Source organism: Hylobates moloch, unplaced genomic scaffold (genome assembly GCF_009828535.3).
Source record: "Hylobates moloch isolate HMO894 unplaced genomic scaffold, HMol_V3 SCAFFOLD_21, whole genome shotgun sequence".
NCBI lineage: Eukaryota > Metazoa > Chordata > Mammalia > Primates > Hylobatidae > Hylobates > Hylobates moloch.
The window spans coordinates 53,787-73,769 of NW_026652296.1; the positions used below are offsets into that span (position 1 = coordinate 53,787).

At 56.2% G+C, this 19,983-nt stretch overlaps 1 protein-coding gene across 11 annotated transcripts in view; it reads right to left on the reverse strand.

Annotated features, from left to right (window-relative positions):
• The window catches only part of MYT1 (myelin transcription factor 1), a 110,827-nt gene that overhangs the window by 11,182 nt on the left and 79,662 nt on the right, over positions 1–19,983 (reverse strand). For 10 of the 11 annotated variants that reach the window (XR_009211456.1, XM_032143297.2, XM_058432877.1 and 7 more), the window contains 11 exons: positions 17,853–17,987; positions 17,120–17,210; positions 15,702–15,815; positions 12,209–12,423; positions 10,476–10,681; positions 9,514–9,783; positions 7,277–7,431; positions 6,156–6,218; positions 5,965–6,033; positions 1,877–1,939; positions 1,395–1,478 (listed from right to left, as the gene is read on the reverse strand). Coding sequence is in view for 10 of the 11 variants with exons in the window: in XM_032143297.2 (XP_031999188.1) it covers positions 1,395–1,478; positions 1,877–1,939; positions 5,965–6,033; positions 6,156–6,218; positions 7,277–7,431; positions 9,514–9,783; positions 10,476–10,681; positions 12,209–12,423; positions 15,702–15,815; positions 17,120–17,210; positions 17,853–17,987 (1,465 nt within the window). In the remaining variant the exon portion in view is untranslated. The remainder of the gene's footprint in view (positions 1–1,394; positions 1,479–1,876; positions 1,940–5,964; positions 6,034–6,155; positions 6,219–7,276; positions 7,432–9,513; positions 9,784–10,475; positions 10,682–12,208; positions 12,424–15,701; positions 15,816–17,119; positions 17,211–17,852; positions 17,988–19,983) is intronic. The other variant, XM_032143295.1, reaches the window with a different exon arrangement.

The window sequence follows — 19,983 nt, forward strand, 5'->3', positions numbered from 1 at the left end:
TAATCATTTGCAAATGCAGCACAATTCACTTATAATATCCCTGCCAGCAGGGTCCTTGCCAAATCCATAAAGGTGTTGCACTTATATGATCATAGGCAAATTCCTGGATTCTCAGGGGCAAAATGCTTTTTATCCACCTCATCATTTAGTGTGTGACCTTCATAGTACTAACAACCACAAACTTTGCATTGTTAATTTAGCATTCATTACAGTTTTATTGTAAAAATTAAATAAATAAACAAGCCACAGCCTATTACACCAAACAGCTGGTGGGGCCATCCCCTTCTGAAGGATGTGATGTTGGTCAATTAGGTTCCTCCAGTGTGGCCGAGCAGATGTTTGGGCACAGCTGGAGCAAACTACCAGGAGGAGCAACCCAATCTCAGGCCAAGCTGCCCGTCCCCGGGGGTGCTGTCTGGCTGCTGTTGGCCCAGCAGGTAACACAATCAGGGCAACCTGCTTCCTGTGGGCATCGTAGGGCCCTGTCCCGACCAAGCCAGCCCCAAGGCTCTGGGCAACAAGGTGTCCAGAGCCATCATGTCCACTGTGCACCTGCTGGGGAACCCCCTGCCCATTTTGCCAGATGTCAGCTCTGAAAGTACCTCGGTCATGGGCAACATGACCAGTGGGTCACCTGGTTTGAGTCTGTAGCAAAGCATTCCCCCCACCTAAGAGTGGGCAGTGCAGAGGACCCGTTCCCTATTGGGAGAATAAGCTTGCAAGGACACAAACCCCCACCAAGTAGGATAACACACAGAGTCAGGGTTCACCTATAAACCCCACAAAGACACGTGAGCCCCCACCCTGCCCCAATGAGAAGAGCAATAGAGGAGAATCTTTTCGCCTCAAGGACTTGGGTCACTTAAGGCCCAGGATGTCCTCTTTCCTTCACCCAACAGTGTCTGGGTCCCAGTTGAGATCCTCCCGGCTCTCTCCATCTACCAGCTCTCTGCACAGGTGTGTGCGTGGACGGACACATGGGATTTGGAGCTTCAACGTCGTTCTAACCACCCTCTCCTCCTTGACTCCTGCATCTCACCTTTCCTGCCAGACAAAAGTCTGCAGGTTGCAAGGCCCTGGGGCCCACTCCCAGGTGGCCCTAAGACATAGGTAGAAGGGTCTCTGCCTCTCCCAGCCCCGCCAAATACTCCAGACCTGAGAAGCTGGGAGGATCTGGCACCCATGCCCTCCACACGACATCCAGGGCTCATATCTTCATAGGTATCAACGTGCAGTGTATGAGAGCTTCCATAAAAACGAAAGTTGGCATTGATCAGTTAGGTGACCCGTTGTATTAATGAAAAGGGAATCTAGTAGGAGTTTTTTTACATTATAAAACACAGGAAAATCTCAATTCTGCAATGCAATGAAAGAGCCAGCATGGCCCAACGTACTTCATCAGCTCAGGGTCCTCCTTGTCATCCTTGGTGGGTGCCACCTTGACTCCACTTTTCTTTGCACGAGGGCAGCCGGACAAGCTGATTTTGAAAGAGGAAAAAAGGCCACCTTAGTGCTAGAACTGCAGCTTCTCACACCCGTTCATCTCATCCTCTCCCCTCAAGCTCTGTGACCCCAGGCTGGGGTGGGAGAGAGTGAGGGCAGTCGACGGATCAATTGTAAGAAGCAGAATCCACAGACATAGGCAGCAGGGTCGGGAAGGAGAAGCATTACCATGAGCCCCTAACCCTGACCCTTTGCCTTTTTATCTTACTGCAGAGGGCAACATAGTGAGGTTCTGGAAATGGCAACAATTCAGATTAAAGAGATGGAAATGGACTCTGGCTGTCAGCAACATTAGTGTCTTCCGATCTTCAAATAAGGAAGAGATTCCCTGCCCACCCCTGGGGCCCAGGACCTGAGGGTGTGGCAGGCTCACCTCCGGTGCGAAGCGTAGTTCCCTGTGATGTGGCCGGAGCCGTCACAGCCAGGGGTGGGGCACCTGCAGAGGGAAACACAACTGGAACCAGAGCCCATGAAGATGTTTACCCCGGCCCAGGGCCCTGGGACCCCCAGAGGAAAGCCTTCCGGGCTCAGCCCTTGAGTGGGCCCCCCCACATTCCCTTGTCCACAGAGGAACGTCACCGACGTTCACCCCAGCTGCCTACTGCCAGCAACAGGGGTCTGATTCGATCATCTCAGGGGTTCAGTACTTTGCTCTTCCGTCTCCCCGAGGGAAACCAGGAAGTATGAGAGGAGAGCAGCCACCTGCTGCTCCAGCATCGCTTTACACCCAGACCCCTCCCTGGGCACTGGGACAGGCCTACAGGGTCCACAGCAGCCGAGGACACGAAGGGCTCCCAGCTCGGACTTCTGTAGGGTCCAGGCTGGACTAAAGGCATTCAGAGCATATCTGAGTCATAACTTGAAGGAGAGCCTAAGACCAGTTCATCTTCCTGGGCGGGCTGGGAGCTTGCCCTCACAAAGGGTTGCCACCATGGGCTGGTACATGAACACAGGGTTTTTTGCACACCTGCTGCAGAGCAGATGGCGCAGCCCGTGCCAGGCCTGGCTGTTGGGTAGCGTGACTGCAGAGTTCACACAGCCAGTGGCTTACAGCAGAGAGTAAGGAGGAGAAACACAGAAGTCCAACTTCATACACCCAAAACTATTTGATGAATGTATCACATAAGGTGGTACAAAATTCCACTTTAATATTACAAGCACGGATGTTATTTTCTTCTGAATGTCCACTGAGAAAAAATATGTGAGTTCCTGCTGATGTTAGAGAGTGGGAGGAGGTGACCTGATTCTGCGGGTAGATCCATCCCCCGTCAAGCCTGTTCTCTGCGCCTCACCCCTCCCGACCCCTGACCCTGCAGGAGCCAGGCAAGAGTTCAGTGCTTGGGTCCAGATCACCTGCTGCTCACAGGCACTTTGCAGTGGCGCTCAGACCCCAGGGAGGACGTCTCACTTTCCATGCTGCTGGCCCTTCCTCGCCGGAGTCTTCCACCAGCACATGTGACATCTGGCCACCAGGACAGGACATCTCCTCGCTTGGAGGAAGATGAAGCCGGGCACAGCCTGGCACCCAAAGGGCTATGGCAGCACAGCAGGGCTGGCCCCACCTCTTGCAACCTTCTCTTCGGCCCCTAGGGGTTTTCTTGGGGTGCCCTCCTGGGGAGTCTCAGGTTCCTTCATCCTTGCGCTGTGGGCCACACGTTGGATACCCTGCCGGCCAGCCAGGAGAACTGAAGATGGCCTGCCTCTCCTTCCTGGGTTGGCAGCTGTTCAAGTGGCCACTTGGGGCTCCAGCTCCTTGTCTCCGTGGCAGGAAAGCAGCAGGTAGAGCTCAGGTTCAGTGCGGTGGGCAAGTGGCCATTCACGTGGCCAGAGTGACAGACCCACAGCAGCTCCAGGCCTCGACGGGGATAAGCACAGCATTGGGCTGTGAGTGGCATCAACAGCAGAGGAGACACTCCCCGATGGCGTCTGGGAGTGAGTGTCAGGTGGGGGTGTAACTCCCAAGGGGCCGGCAGGTACCTCACACGCAGGTGGGGCCATCCTGCAGTCCTCACTAAGGCCCGATTCGATGGCTTTTCTCAAGAGTTGTGTCCAAGAGAGGAAAGTACTCACATAGTCAGAGGAGCAGGTGTCCCCTCTGCATGCCCCTTATGGCCCTGTGGACCCCCAGGGTCAGCTGCGGGAATCTGCAGCCACCCCCACCCCTCCCACCACCTGCTTCTGAGTGCCCCATCTGGGCAGAAGGGAACACCGTGTCTGAGGGGCACCCTCTGCCTTGGCAATACACACCAGGTCTCACCTCTCTAACCCTGTGCTGTGGACAGGCATTCTTCACCCTGCACAAAGCCTGTCATGCCCTGGCAGGTGAGTGTGGTTGCAGCTCAACTCCCAACACAAGATGAGCTCAGTGGCCCGAGGCAGTCCTTGACCACATCAGACACATGGGAGGGAAGAGTGAACGCCCTTGGGATTCACTTAAAACACAGAACACACGTCATCCGACTGTCGCTGCAGCCAGGTGTGGACAGGGAGGTCACGAAAGGAACCTCGTTTGTCCCAAGGCCACCTTCACCCATGGCTGCCACAAGGCTGATCAGGAGAAGCCAGTGCCTGATGCCGCCTCACACAGGAGGTGGCAGAGAGCAAGGAGGCTGGTACACCGGGACACGAGGCGGGGTGAGACCACCATCGTCCCAAGCTCATGCAGTGGTCGGAGGGAGGAGAGGAAGTGGCCTCCCACGGAGGGGAGAGAGGAGTTTCTGAAGGAGCCTGGAGGCCTTGGCTGCCTGCCCAAACCCTGCTGATGCTGATGAGAGGTTCACTTTCAACAGGGGAGGCTTTTGGTCGTTATTTCTAAAGAAGTTTGGCAATTAGGGTTCTTCACAGGCTCTTAGTCTTCAGAAAGCACTAACTCTCCCAGACGGCCATGTCTCCAGGACCGAACCGTGCCAAGCTCCTTTCATCCGCCCGAGCTTCCACTTCACAGGACAGAAAGGACATGGTGACATTTGGGGCCACTGAGTGCATGCAGCCACATTTCTCGCTCTTAAATTACTCAGGCCCAAATGGGAAAAACCATGGAAACTAATCATAGAAAAGAAAGTAGAATTGGAAAAGGAAAAAGGAACGCAAGAAAGATGGCAAGAGAAGACGGAAAGAGGGAGAGAGGGCAGTCCCAGAAGCTGCAGTACTGAGTGTTTCCTGGGTTTCTAGGACTGGACAAAGTGGGGGCAGAATGAACGAATAAGTCAATGTGTGAAGCTGCTGTGGGATCTAAGCCTCAGAAAATGCTTATGTTGAAGCTGTTAACTTCCAGGAAGGAAACTGAGACGGTGCACCCCACCCTGTGGGCACTGAAGGGCCTGAGGGCACATTCCTCCTGGCTGCTGGGGCCAGACCAGCCTCCAGAGAGGAACAGAGACAAGGCTGCTGGTGGGGGCTCTGGGAGACCTAGAGCTTTCTGTCCAGCTCTGAGCCAGCTAAGGTCCCTAGAAGCCTTCAGCAATTTCATTTCCTCATCTTAGAGGCACCAGTGCCCGGGATCCTGTCTGGCCCCAGAATGGAACGAGCCAGGATGTGTTGACCTGGATTCAGGGCCCCCAACACGGAGGCCTATGTTGGGGGGAGGGAGGGACACCCCTGGAGAGGGGCGACCTGAGGAGACAGGAATGGGATGCCCCTTCCTGCAAGGCCTCAGCTTGACCCCGGTGCCCAGGAGGAGCTCCCCACGGCTCAGGGTCACACAGGCTGTGGAGTCACAGCGCAACTGGAGGCACGAAAACCAAAGGCAGCAACAGTCCCTGAGTCCACCCCAGGAGGACACCGACCCCTGGAAACCTCTGGGTGCTTGCGCCTGGTTGTACAGGACTGTCAAGCAGCTATAGCTGGTGCCTGCAGGGCCTGCCCTGCCCATGCGTTAGGTAGGGGCGGGAGGTACAGAAGCAGAAACGGGTGAGCCCAGCAAAGAGAAAGCGTGAGCATGGAGGGGGAGGGCATCAGGGCCAAGGCAGAAGCAGCTGGAGCGTGACGAGAGAGGGGAGGGCAAAGAGCTTTCTCTTCATTATCAGCATTCAGTTCATTTAGCAAGAGCCGCACAGCCTGTGGCCTGCCAAGCCACGGCAGGGCTTACGTTCCCTGGTGGGTTCTGCGCTATTCCCACATCTCTAGGGCAGTGAGAAAGCAGGCCCAGACAGCCCTGTCGGGGGTCTCCAGGGAGGCTGGAGGGTGGGGGACGGGGCAAGAACAGCGCAGGAGCCTGCAGCAGCCCCTAGCCCCCAGTGGAGAGGCAAACAGCAGAGCTCAGAGCAGGGCACAGAGGCAGAGCAGCCCCAGCCAAGCAGAATCGGCCCCTCCACAGCCCTGCCCCTCTGCCCATCTCAGGAGAGCTGGGGCCAGCTGAGGCTTGGCACCTTGGAGAAGGCTGATTTTGGCAGGAGCCTCATGGAAGGAGAGCAAAGCGAGGGTGCCGCCCAAGAGACAGGAGGTCAGGGAGCGCAAACATACTTGAGGTCAGCAGAGTGGGCAGCCATGAGGTTTCTGAGGCTCTTGTCAGCAAGAGGGCAACCAGAGAGGCTGAAAGAGAAGAGACGGGATATTGGGGTAAGCCAAAGAGGGGGAGCAGAGGAGGAGGAGAGGAGGGATACCCACCACGAAGCACCCAGGCCAGGCCAGACAGACCCCAGCAGGAGACAAACCTGCGATGGGAGGCATAGTTCCCAGTGATGTGGCCGCTGCCGTCACAGCCAGGGGTGGGACAGCTGGACAAAGGAAAAAGAGAGTCAGACCGGAGAGTGGTGTGTACCTGCCCCCCAGGCTGAGCCTGCTCTGCGAGGGAGACTGGTGCCCACTCCTGGCTCACCCACGAGCCAAGCGGTGGCCCCTCCTCCCCTCAGTCCTTGGAGGACAGCTGGTGCCTCTCAGGCTGGAAGTTTCTCCCACACAACTTAACTCAAGAAGAAAAAGTAACCAAATTAAAGTTGAGCTTAAAGTTAGGTGCCTCTGACGCACATGTGCTGTGTGTGCACGCGTATGTGCCCGTGAATGTTTAGGCAGGGAACTCCTTCCCTTTTCCAGGCCCTGAAGCAAGGCCTTCCCTGGATCCAGCCACTCCCAGGAGGGCAAGCTGCAAGTGTGAGGGTACAAGAGGGGTTCAGGGTGGGGAGAAGAGGGACCCCAGGAATGTACTCTGAGCACATGTGAGAGCTGTATCACCTGTGGAGCAGGTGCCAGGCACAGCCTCTCACAGTCCCCTAGGACAGGTGGCTGGCAATGAGGGTTGGCCAGAAGGTCACTGACATCTGACTCATATCCATCAGCAACTCTGTCTGTTCCAACTCCGTGCGGACCAGCTCAGACACGCAGCCTCTGTGCCAGCCAGGATGACAGAGTTGAGGGTGGTGAGTCCTAAGGCAGTACATTCCAGGCCTTGGCCATGGAGCCCAAGGCAGAACGTGCCAGCTGCGGCCTCAGGGAGAGGGCCGGGCCTCTGGCTGCCCCAGGGCTTCCTGCAGAGCTCTCTGGGAGCTCTCCTCCACTCTCCCCCTGCCCTGCTCTGTCCGGCTTGGTGAGCTTGGCCAAGGGATTTCTTTGTTCTTAATCACTTTTAGAAGATTGCAGTAAAGCCCAGCACAACGCAAAGGTGTTGGGAAACCTCTGAATACTCTGGCTCCTGTCGCAGGCTGCCTGGCTCGAGGTGGTCAGGACAGGTCGGGGGAAGCCTGAGCAGACCCGGTCGTCATGGGTTGGGACCAGGGCCTATTCCTCCCCAGGCCACAGAGGGTCTCCTAGGAGCTGTGCCAGCCGAACAGGCACTTACGTGAGCAGCTCCTTCTTTATGTCCTTGGAGAGAAACTTCAGCTTAAAGTTGGTCAGGGTGACTTCCCCCGGATACTTCCGCTCCTCAAAATTCTCTTCCGACACTTCCTGGTCATCTGCTTCAGAAGAAGCAAAAGAATGGGCTGCTGGCTCTGACTGCAAAAAACCAGCAGGGAGATGTTTTAACCGGCTGGCGGGGAGGCCTGGGCGCCCAACCCAGTGGGCGAGGGAGAGGGACCCTTTGGGACAGTGTCCACAGAAGCATCTCCCGGAGTCTCCTATCTTCTTTTTTTTTTTTTTTTTGAGACAGAGTCTCGCTCTGTCGCCCAGGCCCAGGCTGGAGTGCAGTGGCGCAATCTCGGCTCACTGCAAGCTCCGCCTCCCGGGTTCACGCCATTCTCCTGCCTCAGCCTCTCCGAGTAGCTGGGACTACAGGTGCCCGCCACCACGCCCGGCTAATTTTTTGTATTTTTTAGTAGAGGCGGGGTTTCATCGTGGTCTCTATCTCCTGACCTCGTGATCCGCCCACCTCGGCCTCCCAAAGTGCTGGGATTACAAGCGTGAGCCACCGCGCCCGGCCCGAGTCTCCTATCTTCTGGATAAGGGAGGAAGACTTAACTCCCCGCAGCAAAACACAGAAGACGACACCCCTGAGGGGCTGGATCCCTCCCCTGCTTCAGCCACAGCTCCTGAGTTGCCCTAGAAATGAGGAGGCCTGGTGCTGCCCACCCTCCCTGGCCTCAGGTGTGTGGGTCCCCTCTGCCACGTCACTCCGCAGGGTAAACATCAGGATACAGTTCCCTTCAGAGCCAGGGATGGCACTCAATAGACAGTAGGCACTAAATAAGTGTTACTGAAATGCCATGGAGATGGCACAACGAGGGTAATAACACACAAATTACGATAACTGCAGTAACCTTGAAACCACCTGGCCCGACACTCCCACCAGTGCGATGCCTTGACCACAGCAGGTACTTGATAAAGGCTTCAAACTGAAGGCTGGCTATGGAGGCTCCGTGCTGTGGACACAGGTAAGCAGGGCACAGTCCCTCCCACGGAGGGGCCAGGGGTCCAGGAAGGGTCAGAAGGCCAACATTCTGCAGGATGCTGTCAACCAGAGCTCCAATTCCAGTCCTGACAGGCACTCGCATGTGTCCCAGGCAAGTGGCTCAGGCTCTTGGGGCCCAGGTGCCACTCTTTCCAACGTGAGATAACAGCAGCCCCTCAAAGGTTTTTGGGGGTCAAATGAGGAAATGCCCGTGAAGCCCATGGCCCAGCATAATCACAGTCTTCGGGTAATTGGACCTTGTTGTGGGGTCCCAGGCTGCTCCTCTATAAAATGGGGTGACCTGAGGGTGGTGTGAGGGCCAGTGAGGAAATCTGGCTCCCACTGAGGCCGGATTATGGAGGGGGCCCGATCCAGCCCCCACCCTTCATAGGGACCTACCCTACCCCCCTCATTCCTCCTTGAGGGTCTGGCCCTGCTCCTTCCACAGGGACCCCTTCCACCTCCTGAGGGGCTTTAGGGGAGGGGAAGGAGAGGGAGAGGGGCCTGCTAGTCTCGCACATGCCGCTGGTGCCACCTGGACCCTGGGCTGCCCTCACAGCTGCACTTTGCTCTTCAGGACACACACCTCCTTGGGAAAAAGCCCAGAATCAGCTGGACTCTGAGGGTTCTTCTTTCACACGTTTTAAGGAACAACTAAAAAGGGAAGGATCCCCTGCTTCCCAGACCACAGTTCCAACACCCACGCCAGGTTGGTCCTGGTCTCAGGGACCTAGCACTGCCCACCATGGGCGATCCTAAGCCCAGGTCCTAAGCTCTCCCACTGGCTCTGCCCCTATCTGGACAGCAGGTCAGCTCTGCAGGGTGGTGGAAGGCTCAAAACCCAAGAAACCTGAGCTTTTCCCCAATCAACTCCTGGGATCTGAAAGGTGCCTTTCTCCTCCCCATGCCTCCACAGTGCCCACGTTGGTACTGGCTGCCACGCTCCACAGGGTGAGAAGGCCACCTCCTTCTTGACAGACAAGGGCACAGCATGACCCTGCTGCTGAAAATCCCACCCTGAGTCCCAGCCGCTGAGAAGACGAAGGGCTCTTCGGAAAATGGACGGCTCCCCGAGGCCCTTCCAGAAGCCTGTGAGGAGGAACTTCCTTGAAAAGCCAGGATCACAACAGCCTCAAGCAGGGCGAGCTGGCTGCAGCCGCCCAACCGCTTGCCCAGGTGCCTGCACCCACCTCCTCAGGTTCCTCCTCTCTCGGGCGGCTTGGCTTGGTGTAGTCCAGGGGCTGGTCCCACTCGTCCGGGCGGGAGGCCTGGCTGGACTGGGGGGAGGTCATGGAGCTGCTGGGGGCGCTGGTGCCGCTCTGGCGCTGGGAGGCGTCCGGAGACTTCACACCGGGGCTGCTGCTGCAGCTGCTGCTGCTGGGGAAAGCATTTTCTCGTTTGCGGTGTTTGTGCATGCTCAAGTCCAGGGTTCCATTCTCATCTACCTCAATATCCACAGACTGCAATTGCAAAGGTGAGATCTGTTAGCGATTCCAGCCCCTTCCCGTGTGTGCCTTCTGGTCCATTTGAATCACACGTACAGAGTCCAGAACACGGGTTCCCATAGAAGGAAGCAGAACAACAGGGATAGACAGGCGGTGAGAGGATAACATCCACTGCCATTTCCTGATTTCCCATGAAGGGGGCCCTACAATTCCTCTTGCCTCCCAACAGCACAAAAACCAGTCCCTCAGGACATGTCATAAACACGGGTAAGACTAGGTCCTCTGAGCGAGGAGAGTGTGTCAGCAACCACAAGACTCTGCGGGAAACACGTGTGAACAGGGCACGTGCACCGCCCTGGAGTCAGAAGGAAACACGTGGGAGTGTGTGTGCACCACCCTCAGGCTCAGAGGGAGACATGTGGGCGCATGGTGCGTGCACAACCTCACACTCAGAGGGAAACACGTGGGAACTTGTGTTCACAGCCCTTGGTCCCCCTCCGCTCAGCACACCAGGTTCTCTTGGTGGACCCATCCAAGCTCTGCGGTCCTTGGGGCCGTGGCCAGGAGGGAGAAAAAGTTAAGAATGAGAATTGCCAGCTAGGCACGAGCCATTCCTAGGGACATTTTGTGCAGAGAGCAGGTGGGCCTGACTGCAGATTCCACCAACTCACCTCTCCCAAGGAAGGCTCTGTGGCGAATGCACTAACCTTGCTGGGGAGGTCCTGTGGCTTCGTGCTGAGGTTCTCGGGCATCTCCCAGCAGCGCGTGGAGAGGTTCAAGATGGCAGTGGCAGCCATGTGTGCAGCCTCGGCGTCGTGCGAGTAGTCAAAGCCTGCAGAGGAGGGTGAAGTGATCCCCACATAACTACTGGAGGGGCTGTGCCTGGGGGAAGAGGCCTTTGGGAAAGGTTTGGCTGCAAAAAGGGAACAACACGAGGCTGATATACAACTTGAAAAGAGGCAGCAACGCGGACAAGTCAGTGGGGAGGGGGCACTTTGGGAGGGATGGGAGGGCCCAGGGCACAGCTAGGTCGAAGTGGGCCAGGGGCCTGGCCACCCATCCCAGTCCCAAGTCCTCACACACCTCGCTCCCAGCCACCCCCCTGTAGGGGACTGAGGAGACAATCTCGTTTCCGGCTCAGTGAAAATTTGGGCAAAAGGAGTAAAAGCCTCCAAGACATTCCAGCAGCCCTGATATTTCAAACAAAAATAACTTGTCTATCAGAAACTCAAGCATTCTGTGAACAGGATGAGTGTTTGCCATATCGCCCAAATAGGAAAATTTTGTCACATCATCTCAAAAGGGTGTACCCATATTTAGGCTGACTTGGTGTCCCCAGTAACCGTCACTGCCTTAAAAAAGTAACATTATTGCTCAAATGAACATGACAAATGAAGGCATGGAATGTTCTTTTCTAGTAATTGTACTGTAGCTGCAAAATCACTCTCACGCACGATGTTCTCAGCAATCACGATGTCACCAGTATATCCAGAAAGGTCTAGATATATTGGAAAGCTTATCGTGCGGTCCCCCTCTCCACGGGCACCATTGCATTCCCTCATCCAAGTAGGCATGTGTGCCTGGAGGCAGGAAGCCTTCCGCCCTAATGAGCAGGTTCTGTCAAAGTTAGGAAGAGAGGCCCACACCCCACAGTACTTTTATTATTCTCACGTAGGAAACTCGTCACGTCATGTTTGGGGCTGACAACATCTGCCACGAGATGCCACTCCCAATCTCATGTGTACACTGAATGCTTTTCCATTTCGCATGCATTTCCAGGGCTAATGGGCTTATTCCACAAATTAGGGCAGTAAGTGACAAGACAAGACAGAAAGGATTGTTCTTAAAGATTTGTAGGAATGATTTTTGTCAGTACAATTACCCAGAAAATTTGTTACTAATGTCACAGATAACACATTGTATCCAGTAAGATGGTCCCCACCAGGAGAGCAATGGCTTCCTGCCGGGGCACTGGGCCCAGCCCCACAGTCGTCTGGCCCCACCCAGCCCACAGTCCGACCCTCCCCAGAGGCAGTGCTGGGAAATGGACACCCGGCTGCACTGGGATCAAACAGGTAGCACGAGGACAGTGGGGACAGTGGCGTCTCCCAGGGTGAACCGTGTTGGTGGCGTTGCTCTGAAGTCTTTGGACACACATGCCCATAACGGATCTGGGTTTTGTTTCACAAATAATTAGGAGACACACAAATGTTAATGGTGAACATGAAGGTGGCAGCAGGAGTGAGATACAGGCCCCAAGAAAGCCACCACAGTGCCCCCGGGACAGCTAAGACCTGCAGCCTGCATCGTGCTCCTCCCATGAGGGCAGAGATTCCCTCCCTAGTAGCTCCTCGAGAGGGTCCCTCCTCCACTGCCCCTTGATCCTGCCCCTCCCGGGAGCAACACAGAAGAGAAACAAGAACAATTCTCCCCAACTTACATTGAAAGGCTTTAGGTGAGGTTTCGCTGGTCTGAATCTTTGGGGCAAGCATGCGTTTGCCAAAAACCTGAGCATCGAAACTTGCGTAGTCAAAGGTGACCTTGGAGAACTTCTCCAGCTCCTTGGCCAAGTTGGCCCTGGGTGTGGCGGGGGCCGCGCTGGGACGGTAGCTCCCATATGGAGGGACCTCGAGCTGCTTCACGAAGCACATGGGCCTGGGGTGCAGTACAGGGATGCACAGCCAGTGAGATGGGACCTGGGGATCCCGTGCCACCCTCCCCAACCCCAATCCACAGACCAGGCAGGGGCCTCACAGCGTCTGGTGAGGAAGGAGACTCAGGAAGACACTCCCCCTGCATATTCCACCACTAAAGCTGGGCAGAGTCCCACCTCCCAGGGTCAAGGGCTCCCAGAGCAGGCCCGTGAAGAATTGCCTGCAGGGAGGAAGCAATAGGACCCACAGCAGTGGCCTGTCCTGCTGACAGCATCAGTTAGAGAAGGGCCTAAGATTTTCCCCAGAACTTAGGAGAGCAGATTTCAAACAGCTCAGCCACAACTGGAGTGAGTATCGGGCAGGGCCAAAGAGTAGCACAGCCCAGGACAACAGCAAGACACTCCAAGGCAGCATAACCTAGAACTCCCCAGCAAGGAGGAAGTTGGGGAATCTACAGCAGACGCTAGTTGTATCAGGTGCATTTCTGAGGAGTGGCCTCAGGGCCAGGCCTGACCCTTCTTCATTCAGCTGGGGACTCAGCCCTCAGCTGCCCTCTTCTTAAAGCTGTGTTGAGGTGGACCCTCAAGGAACTGTTGGAAGGGTTAACAACAGCCACGAGAAAGCTACTGCAAGCATTCCGTTCGCTGCCACTAATGCCCTTGGAAGACTTCAGGATTTTACATGCACAAAAGACGGCATGAAGAAACTGGCATAGAAGGCACAGAGGCAGGAAGACTGGGGTAGACGCTGGTGACCACACGGGCACAGAGGGGCTTCTGAACCTGGCAGCTCAGAGAACAGGAGGTCCTGGCAAGCAGCCATGGCTTTCTTTGCTCCTGTCTGGACCAAGGGATGACTTCGTGCAATCAGTGGAATTAAGAAGGAGCTGACAATGACAGCCTCCAAGGTGCTGGGTGCTACGAGAACTTCAGTGTGGACTAAGAACAGAGCCCAGCACCGAGGACCTCCAGGCCAGCCCTGCAACCATGACCAGCTCTGATGCACCTGGAAGAACTGAACACTACCAGGCCAGGAAGTGGGTGTGTTCTCCTTCTCCAGGAAGGGTGGGAGCCCCAGGATGGACCCTGACCCCAGTGGCAGATAGAAAAGTTGCAAGAGTGAGGCCAGGAGGGAAAAAACTAACTTTAAACTTAACATTGGGTCAGGTGTGGTGGCTTATGTCTATAATCCAAGCACTTTTGGAGGCCGAGGCAGGTCTCTTGAAGCCAGGAGTAAGAAACCAGCTTGGGCAACATAGTGAGACCCTCTCTACAAAAAAAAAAAAAAACGCAAAAAAAATAGCCAGGCATGGTGGCACATCTGCATTCCTAGGTACTCGGGAGGTTGAGAGGGGAGGATCACTTGAGACCAGGAGTTTGAGGTTATAGTGAGCTATGACTGAAACCACGGCACTCCAGCCTGAGCAACAGCGTGACACTCTGTCAGTAAAAATAATAATAGTAATAATAAGCTCAACATTGGTGCCACCGTTGATGGCTTCCTTGGCCAAGGCTGCAGTCAGAATCTGTCCATTTATTGTCCGCGATGCCAACGAAGCTTTGCAAAGCCCCTCCTCACACCCCAAAGTTCGACAGCCAGAAACGTGGGCTAGATGGAATCAAAAGGGCCTAATGGGAAGCCTCCTCCAGCCTGGCCACAATCTCTAGCGTTCAGTGAGTATTCACCATGGGCTGAGGGCGGCAGAGTGTCGCTGGAGCCTCATGAGTGACTTCGTTTGTTGTCCTACTTTTGTAAGTGAACAAACTGAGGTCATAGTCCCAGGGAGTACAGTCTCCAAAGTTGGAGCCTGTTTGACACCCCTGCCTGGCCTCACACGGGGGCCAAATCTGTGGTTTGACATTTTATCAGTGATTTAGATCAAAGAGGGAAAGGATTGAATTAGCAACTGACAGGAAGCTGGAGGGAACAGCAAATAAGATAGAGGAAAAAAGCAGCTTCAAACCATTGTGAGAGCCAGCGGGTGGAAAGCAGCCTGCTGGGACCGGCAGGGCTGAAGGTGCCCGTGTGTGGGATGGCAAGCATGCCCACAGAGCAGGAAGGCAAGTCTCTGCCCTCTGCCCGGAGATCCCACATGTGGGAACTGCACCTTCAGAGGAACCCTCTGGAGCAGACCAGGGAAGGGCCTGGATATGACACAGCCAAGGTGAGCAGCGAAGATCCTCTGGCTGGGACTTTGCCAATTATGTGCCAGGAAGGGCCGGGGTCAGGTGGGCCCCGCAAGGAGGCAGACAGTGGACGGGGCTATGCAGTCATTCACACTCACCCCAGCCGGGGTCTCCCATACTCTTGTCCGGTGAGACAGATATGGAACAGGGGTCTGAGAGCTGGGGAGGAGGGGCTGTGTGTGAGTTCTAGTTCCTCACGGAAGGGGGGAGCAGGGTGTCTGCAGGTGAAGACAGGAGCAGTGGAAGTGTCCTCTTCGACAGTGGGTACCACGGTCCAAGGACTCAGCCCCACAGAGGACAGACTTTGAAGCCAGGCGGGATGGGCAGGGTGGCCTTGGGCAACTCCCTGAGCCTCTGGCCTTATTTGTGGCACTTACTTCTTAGAGCCACATGGAAGGAGGGGACACTAATGGGACACATTCTGAAAGATCCTTATCGATGAGAGCCAAGTCTGCACGTGCACACACGCATGGACTTGCACGCACATGTAAACATACTCGCACATATGCAAACACAAACAGGCGTGTGAACATGCACACACATGCTCCCACATGTTCACACACACCTACTGCGATCTCAGAACCTCAGGGGCCACAAAGCACTCTGGAGAGCAAAGCCTGCACCCACCCTCTTCCTTGACTTGGGGTCTATCCCTGGGGTCGGGGAGGGACAGGCAGGACGGCCAAGGATTAGTGGCTCATGGTGCTCCTGGACATCCGTGGTCCTTGGCTGCTGCAGTCTGCTCTCTGCAGACAGGACCAGCATCTCCACAAATGAATCCCCAAGGGGCCTCAAGTGGTCACATCAGACGACTCCAAGGAGGCAGAGCACCGAGGCAGAGGCAGCTGTGCAGGAGTTTGTGCTTTGGCTGAGGCACTGGCGAATGTGGCAGACATGAGACTCTGTCCTGTGTGGCTCCAAAACTGCCCCTCAGTTCTGCTCCTGGGGGGCCCGGGGCATGTCACACTCACATGCACCTACACTCACACACGCGCACTCACACACACGCACATACAGCCTGCGGGAGACTGAGATGCCCCTCTGCAGGCATTTGGGAGGCAGCCTCTTCAGTTCTGCGGCTCATGCCACTCACCTGAGGATCCGATCGGAACTGGAGCTGCTCTTGGTGGGGTCTCCTGTCTGCGGCTGCTGCTTCTCATGGGATTTGGCTAATTTTTCGGCGGCAGCAATGGGACACCCAGACAAACTAGAGGAAGGAAGAGGAGGGGTTTCTGAGCCTTCCCCTCCATGCCTGTCCTGTCCTGGGTGTCTGCGTGTGTGGGTGTCTCACGGCAAGGTCATTCAGATATGAGAACTCCAGGTGTGCAAGAAGCCCAGAGCCGGGAATGATCCTGTCATTCTGCAGGACAGGGGTTTTCTCTCTGGCTCTGTTCTTGAGCTTCAAAGTACAAGCTGCTCAGTCAGTTTCTGTTTTGGAACATTCTGTACCAATGACACACAAAGATGAAATATATCCTAGAGGCCTTGAAAGCTCTGGGCAAAGATGCCTCCTCTGCATGGGTCTGGGAGACAGGCTTGCCCCTCCCCCCCTCCTCTCCCTTCCCAGCTCCAGGGCTGGATCCTGCAACCCTCTCTGGCTCTGGTTCTGTTAGCTGCTCTGGGGCAGCCCAGGGCCCCACTTGGACCACAACCTGGGCACTGACCCTGGATGACTCAGGCCCAGGAAAGTACTCAGACTAAGACATGGAGGCAGCAGCTTCATCTGTCAGAATAAAGTCAACTGTGAGCTCCAGCGCCAGTCCCTCAGCCAGCCTGGAGAGGTGACGTAATGGGGAATTGGCCTCTTTCCAAATGAAGTGACCTCAAAAGCTCTGGCAGTCCTTTCAGCTGAGCATATGCCTGCTGGGGGAAAGGCATATCCCACCAAGGCCATGGCCACCCATGGCACTTTGGGTAAGGCTGGGGGAGTAGTCCCCCCTCGCCACAGAAGACCAGTCAACAGCTACACCTCGAGGGTGGTCGGGAAGCTTCACTTCCACCTGGCCTCAGAACTCCCACAAAGCAGCCCAGGGCACAGTCCTGGCCTGCCGAGGCTACTGTTCATGTCTGCCCTTTCCACTCAGGAGCAAGAGCCAGTGTGCAGAGGTGGGTAGGACACAAAGTATTCACCTGGCTCTCCACATGGTCATTGTACCTCTCTTCACAGAGGGCGCATTGCTCACTCCTCTGCAGGCTGCCCCCTGCTCTCTTGGGAGCCCCAGTCAAGGCAGCAACACCACTGGGTGACTGCACCTCCAGTTGCTGCTCTGCCCACACAAAGGCCCCTCACAGCCCAGGTGTGCCCTGACCTTATACCCACCCCTCAGGGCAGCAGGCTGGGAGAAGGGCTGCACACAGGGAGCCCCAGGCAGCCCGGAGCCCCGTCCCAGGTCACAGGCCCAAGGCCCAGGGAGGGACACACAGGCCCACTCCAGGTGCCCTACCACCCATGGAGCCCGCCACCACGGCCCCCACCCTGGCCCCCACTATGGCCCAGCTCAGTCCAAGTACCTTCTGTGCGTGTTGCGGTTGCTGTTCACGTGACCCTGGCCTGTGCAGCCAGGAGTGGGGCACTTCAGCACGTTCTCATGCATGGCTAAGACTGTAAGAAAACCGGGGGTGGAGGGAGCCAAGGTTGTCAGAGAATCTGGGGAGCACCAGCTGTGTGGGGAGCACAGGCTGAGGAGGGTAGAGGAGCCCTGTCCTAAGGCTGCTCCTTGGTGGGCAGGTGGGGGACACAGCAACGCAGGGCAGCTCCAGCCCCCGAGAGCCTGCAGACGCAACTCCCCACACTCAGCCTGGTCAGGGCGTGCCCCCCCACCACCACTGTGGTCCCTCCCTCCTGCGGCAGAAACCAGACTCAGCTTTAAAACCTCTCATTCTGTGGTTTGCTCCTTTAATTTTCGCAATTACTGCTTCTAGCCTAAACGTAAGAACACGTATTTGCTTCCTAATAACACTAGCCTGTCCCCTCCCATCCATCCGTGACTGTGGGCTCTGACCCGGACTGGCGTCTCTAGGTAGACAAATGGGCTGGTTGCAGGGCCCCAGCCTCAAAGGGCTCAAGTTTGGGCTGAGGGAGTTTGTGGGGGAAAGCGGGGAGATGTAAGGATGAGCATCTGGACAAACCAAAGGGGCAGGTTATGGCCCTGGGCAGGCCACACCTCCCCATAGACACCACCCAAACACCACAGAGGCAGCCTGAGCTTCACAGTTAGGGCCAACGCTGCACAGAGCTACTCACTCTCTGGGGGGATCCTATCCTTGTGGGGACAGCCAGAAAGGCTGCGGTGGTGAGGGTACAACCCGGTAACGTGGCCAGTGCCATCACAGCCTGGTGTTGGACACTTGATCTCACGCTTCTCAGCTCTTGAAGGATCTAAAACACACAAGTCACATCAGTTAGAGCCAGGAATGGGTGGTGAGCAGAGAGGGGGCAGGGGTAGCTCAGGGACCCTCTCTCTGGCTGTCCAGAGAGAAGGGAGGCGAGACTGCCCACGAGCTTGAACAGGGACTGGGGCTGGACAGTCAGGTGACCCTGAAGAAACCAGCCCACACTGGCTACCTGTGCGAAAGCCCTGAGGCTGCCCTGACCATCCCAAATAGCAGTTTGTGCAGCGTTTTAAGGAGAACAACCCAGATGGCAGCTGGAGTCCTCTTTGCTCTCTCCTCTGACAGCGTGGAGGCCTCATGGGTCAGCTTTCTGCCTAGAGAGGTCAAGGCGTTTGGCAATATTCCTGCCAGGAGATGTCCTTGGGATTTGACAAAACGAGGACGACAAAGGAGTCGAGTAACTTATCCAAGGCTGCATGACTCATATATGCCTGGGCAGAAATTTAAACCCAAATCTCAGTTATTGACCTCATCTAGCCTCTGCAGGTCCAGGCCGGTCACTGTAGAGTGTAGGGACCAGCAGGAGCACGGAGGACCCTCAGAGCAGAGCTGACATCTCAGTGAAACACGTTTGGATGAGCTGTCCCCTTTGGGAGGGTGCAGAGGTCACAGAGCCAAACTCAGAACTCCCGCCTCAGAGGGGGAGGGTCCCAGCAGGGGGCTCCAAAGGGAAGGAGCTCTTGAAAGGAGTCAGACTTCCACCCATGTGGACAGGCAGGGGTGTCCTGAGGGGCTTCCAAACCCCTGCCCAACGCCGGCCTCCTGGGCTTGCCGCCCCTGTCCCACGGCCTCTGTCCAGAATTCTCGCGGCATCTGTGCCCCAACATCAGTCCCTTAGAACCAGAACCGCACGTTCACATTGCGGACACTCACAGCCCAGCTCGGCACTGCCTGGTGTTCTAAGCTTGGCCACCTGTGTCACCCGGGGCTGTGTCCCTTTGGGTCCATGCACTGAAAATCTATTTCTGAAGGCAGGGCGCCTCGCATCTGGGTCCTCCTATGTCTGTCCCACAGGTCTGAGACCCTCGAAAACCTGGGCCTAGGGCTGTCACTGGGTGTCTGTGTTCCTCATACGTGTCCCACCAAATTCTGCGCTGATGTGTGCAGCCCAAGCACACCACACCCAGGCTAGTAACCACCCCAGGCCCTTAACACCTGTCCCTAAGTCTCACCTTCAGCCTGCGTTTCTTTGTGCCCATGGCCCCACAAGGCCCGAGCATGATAGTGCCGACCTAAATCTGGGTCCCCAAACAGCTGTCCCGCCATCTGGGTTGCCCTAAAGGGTGTCCCCGCAAAGCCATTCTTTGGGTCCATCTCACCCTGAAACCATGTCCCCACCTGTGTCCCCTTAGTATCTTTCCCCTGAGCTTGTCTCATATGCCTGGGTGTTCCCAGAAAATACGTCCCTCATGTCTCCACTGACCCGCCTATCACGCCCCTTGAATTATGTCTCACTCAGATCTGTCTCTCCCATGACCGAAGTGCATCTTCCCAGGGTTGGCCCCAAGTCTGTGTCTCCTGCATTTTTGGTTCCTGGCTCCAGCATCTGAGTCATCCCCCATCCCAGTTCTCTCTCCTTATCTGCTCCCTCCCTGGTCTCAGCTAACCCTTCCTGGGGGCACTCATTGGAAAAGCACCAAGAACTCCCACCGCCCCGGCCACCTGGAGAAGAGATGCGGGACTAGACATGGGGAAAAAAGAGGCCGAGGTCAGGGCAGGTCCCTAGTCTTAGGAGAATAGAGGCCAAATGCCCAGGTGCAGGAGGCCCTCGGCACCAGGCCGGCTGGGTCAAAGCTGACCTGTCCAAGGCCTGGCCTCCCTGGCATGGCTCACTGAGGGAGCAGCCCCTGGCCAGCCCTGCTCCCAGGCCCCTGTCCCAAGGAGGAATGTGAGATAGCCAGTCAGCAGAGCAGAGCCAGCCTGTTGTCCAGACCCTGACACCCCAGTAACAGTGAAGGCCACAACCGTTTACTCAGGATTCG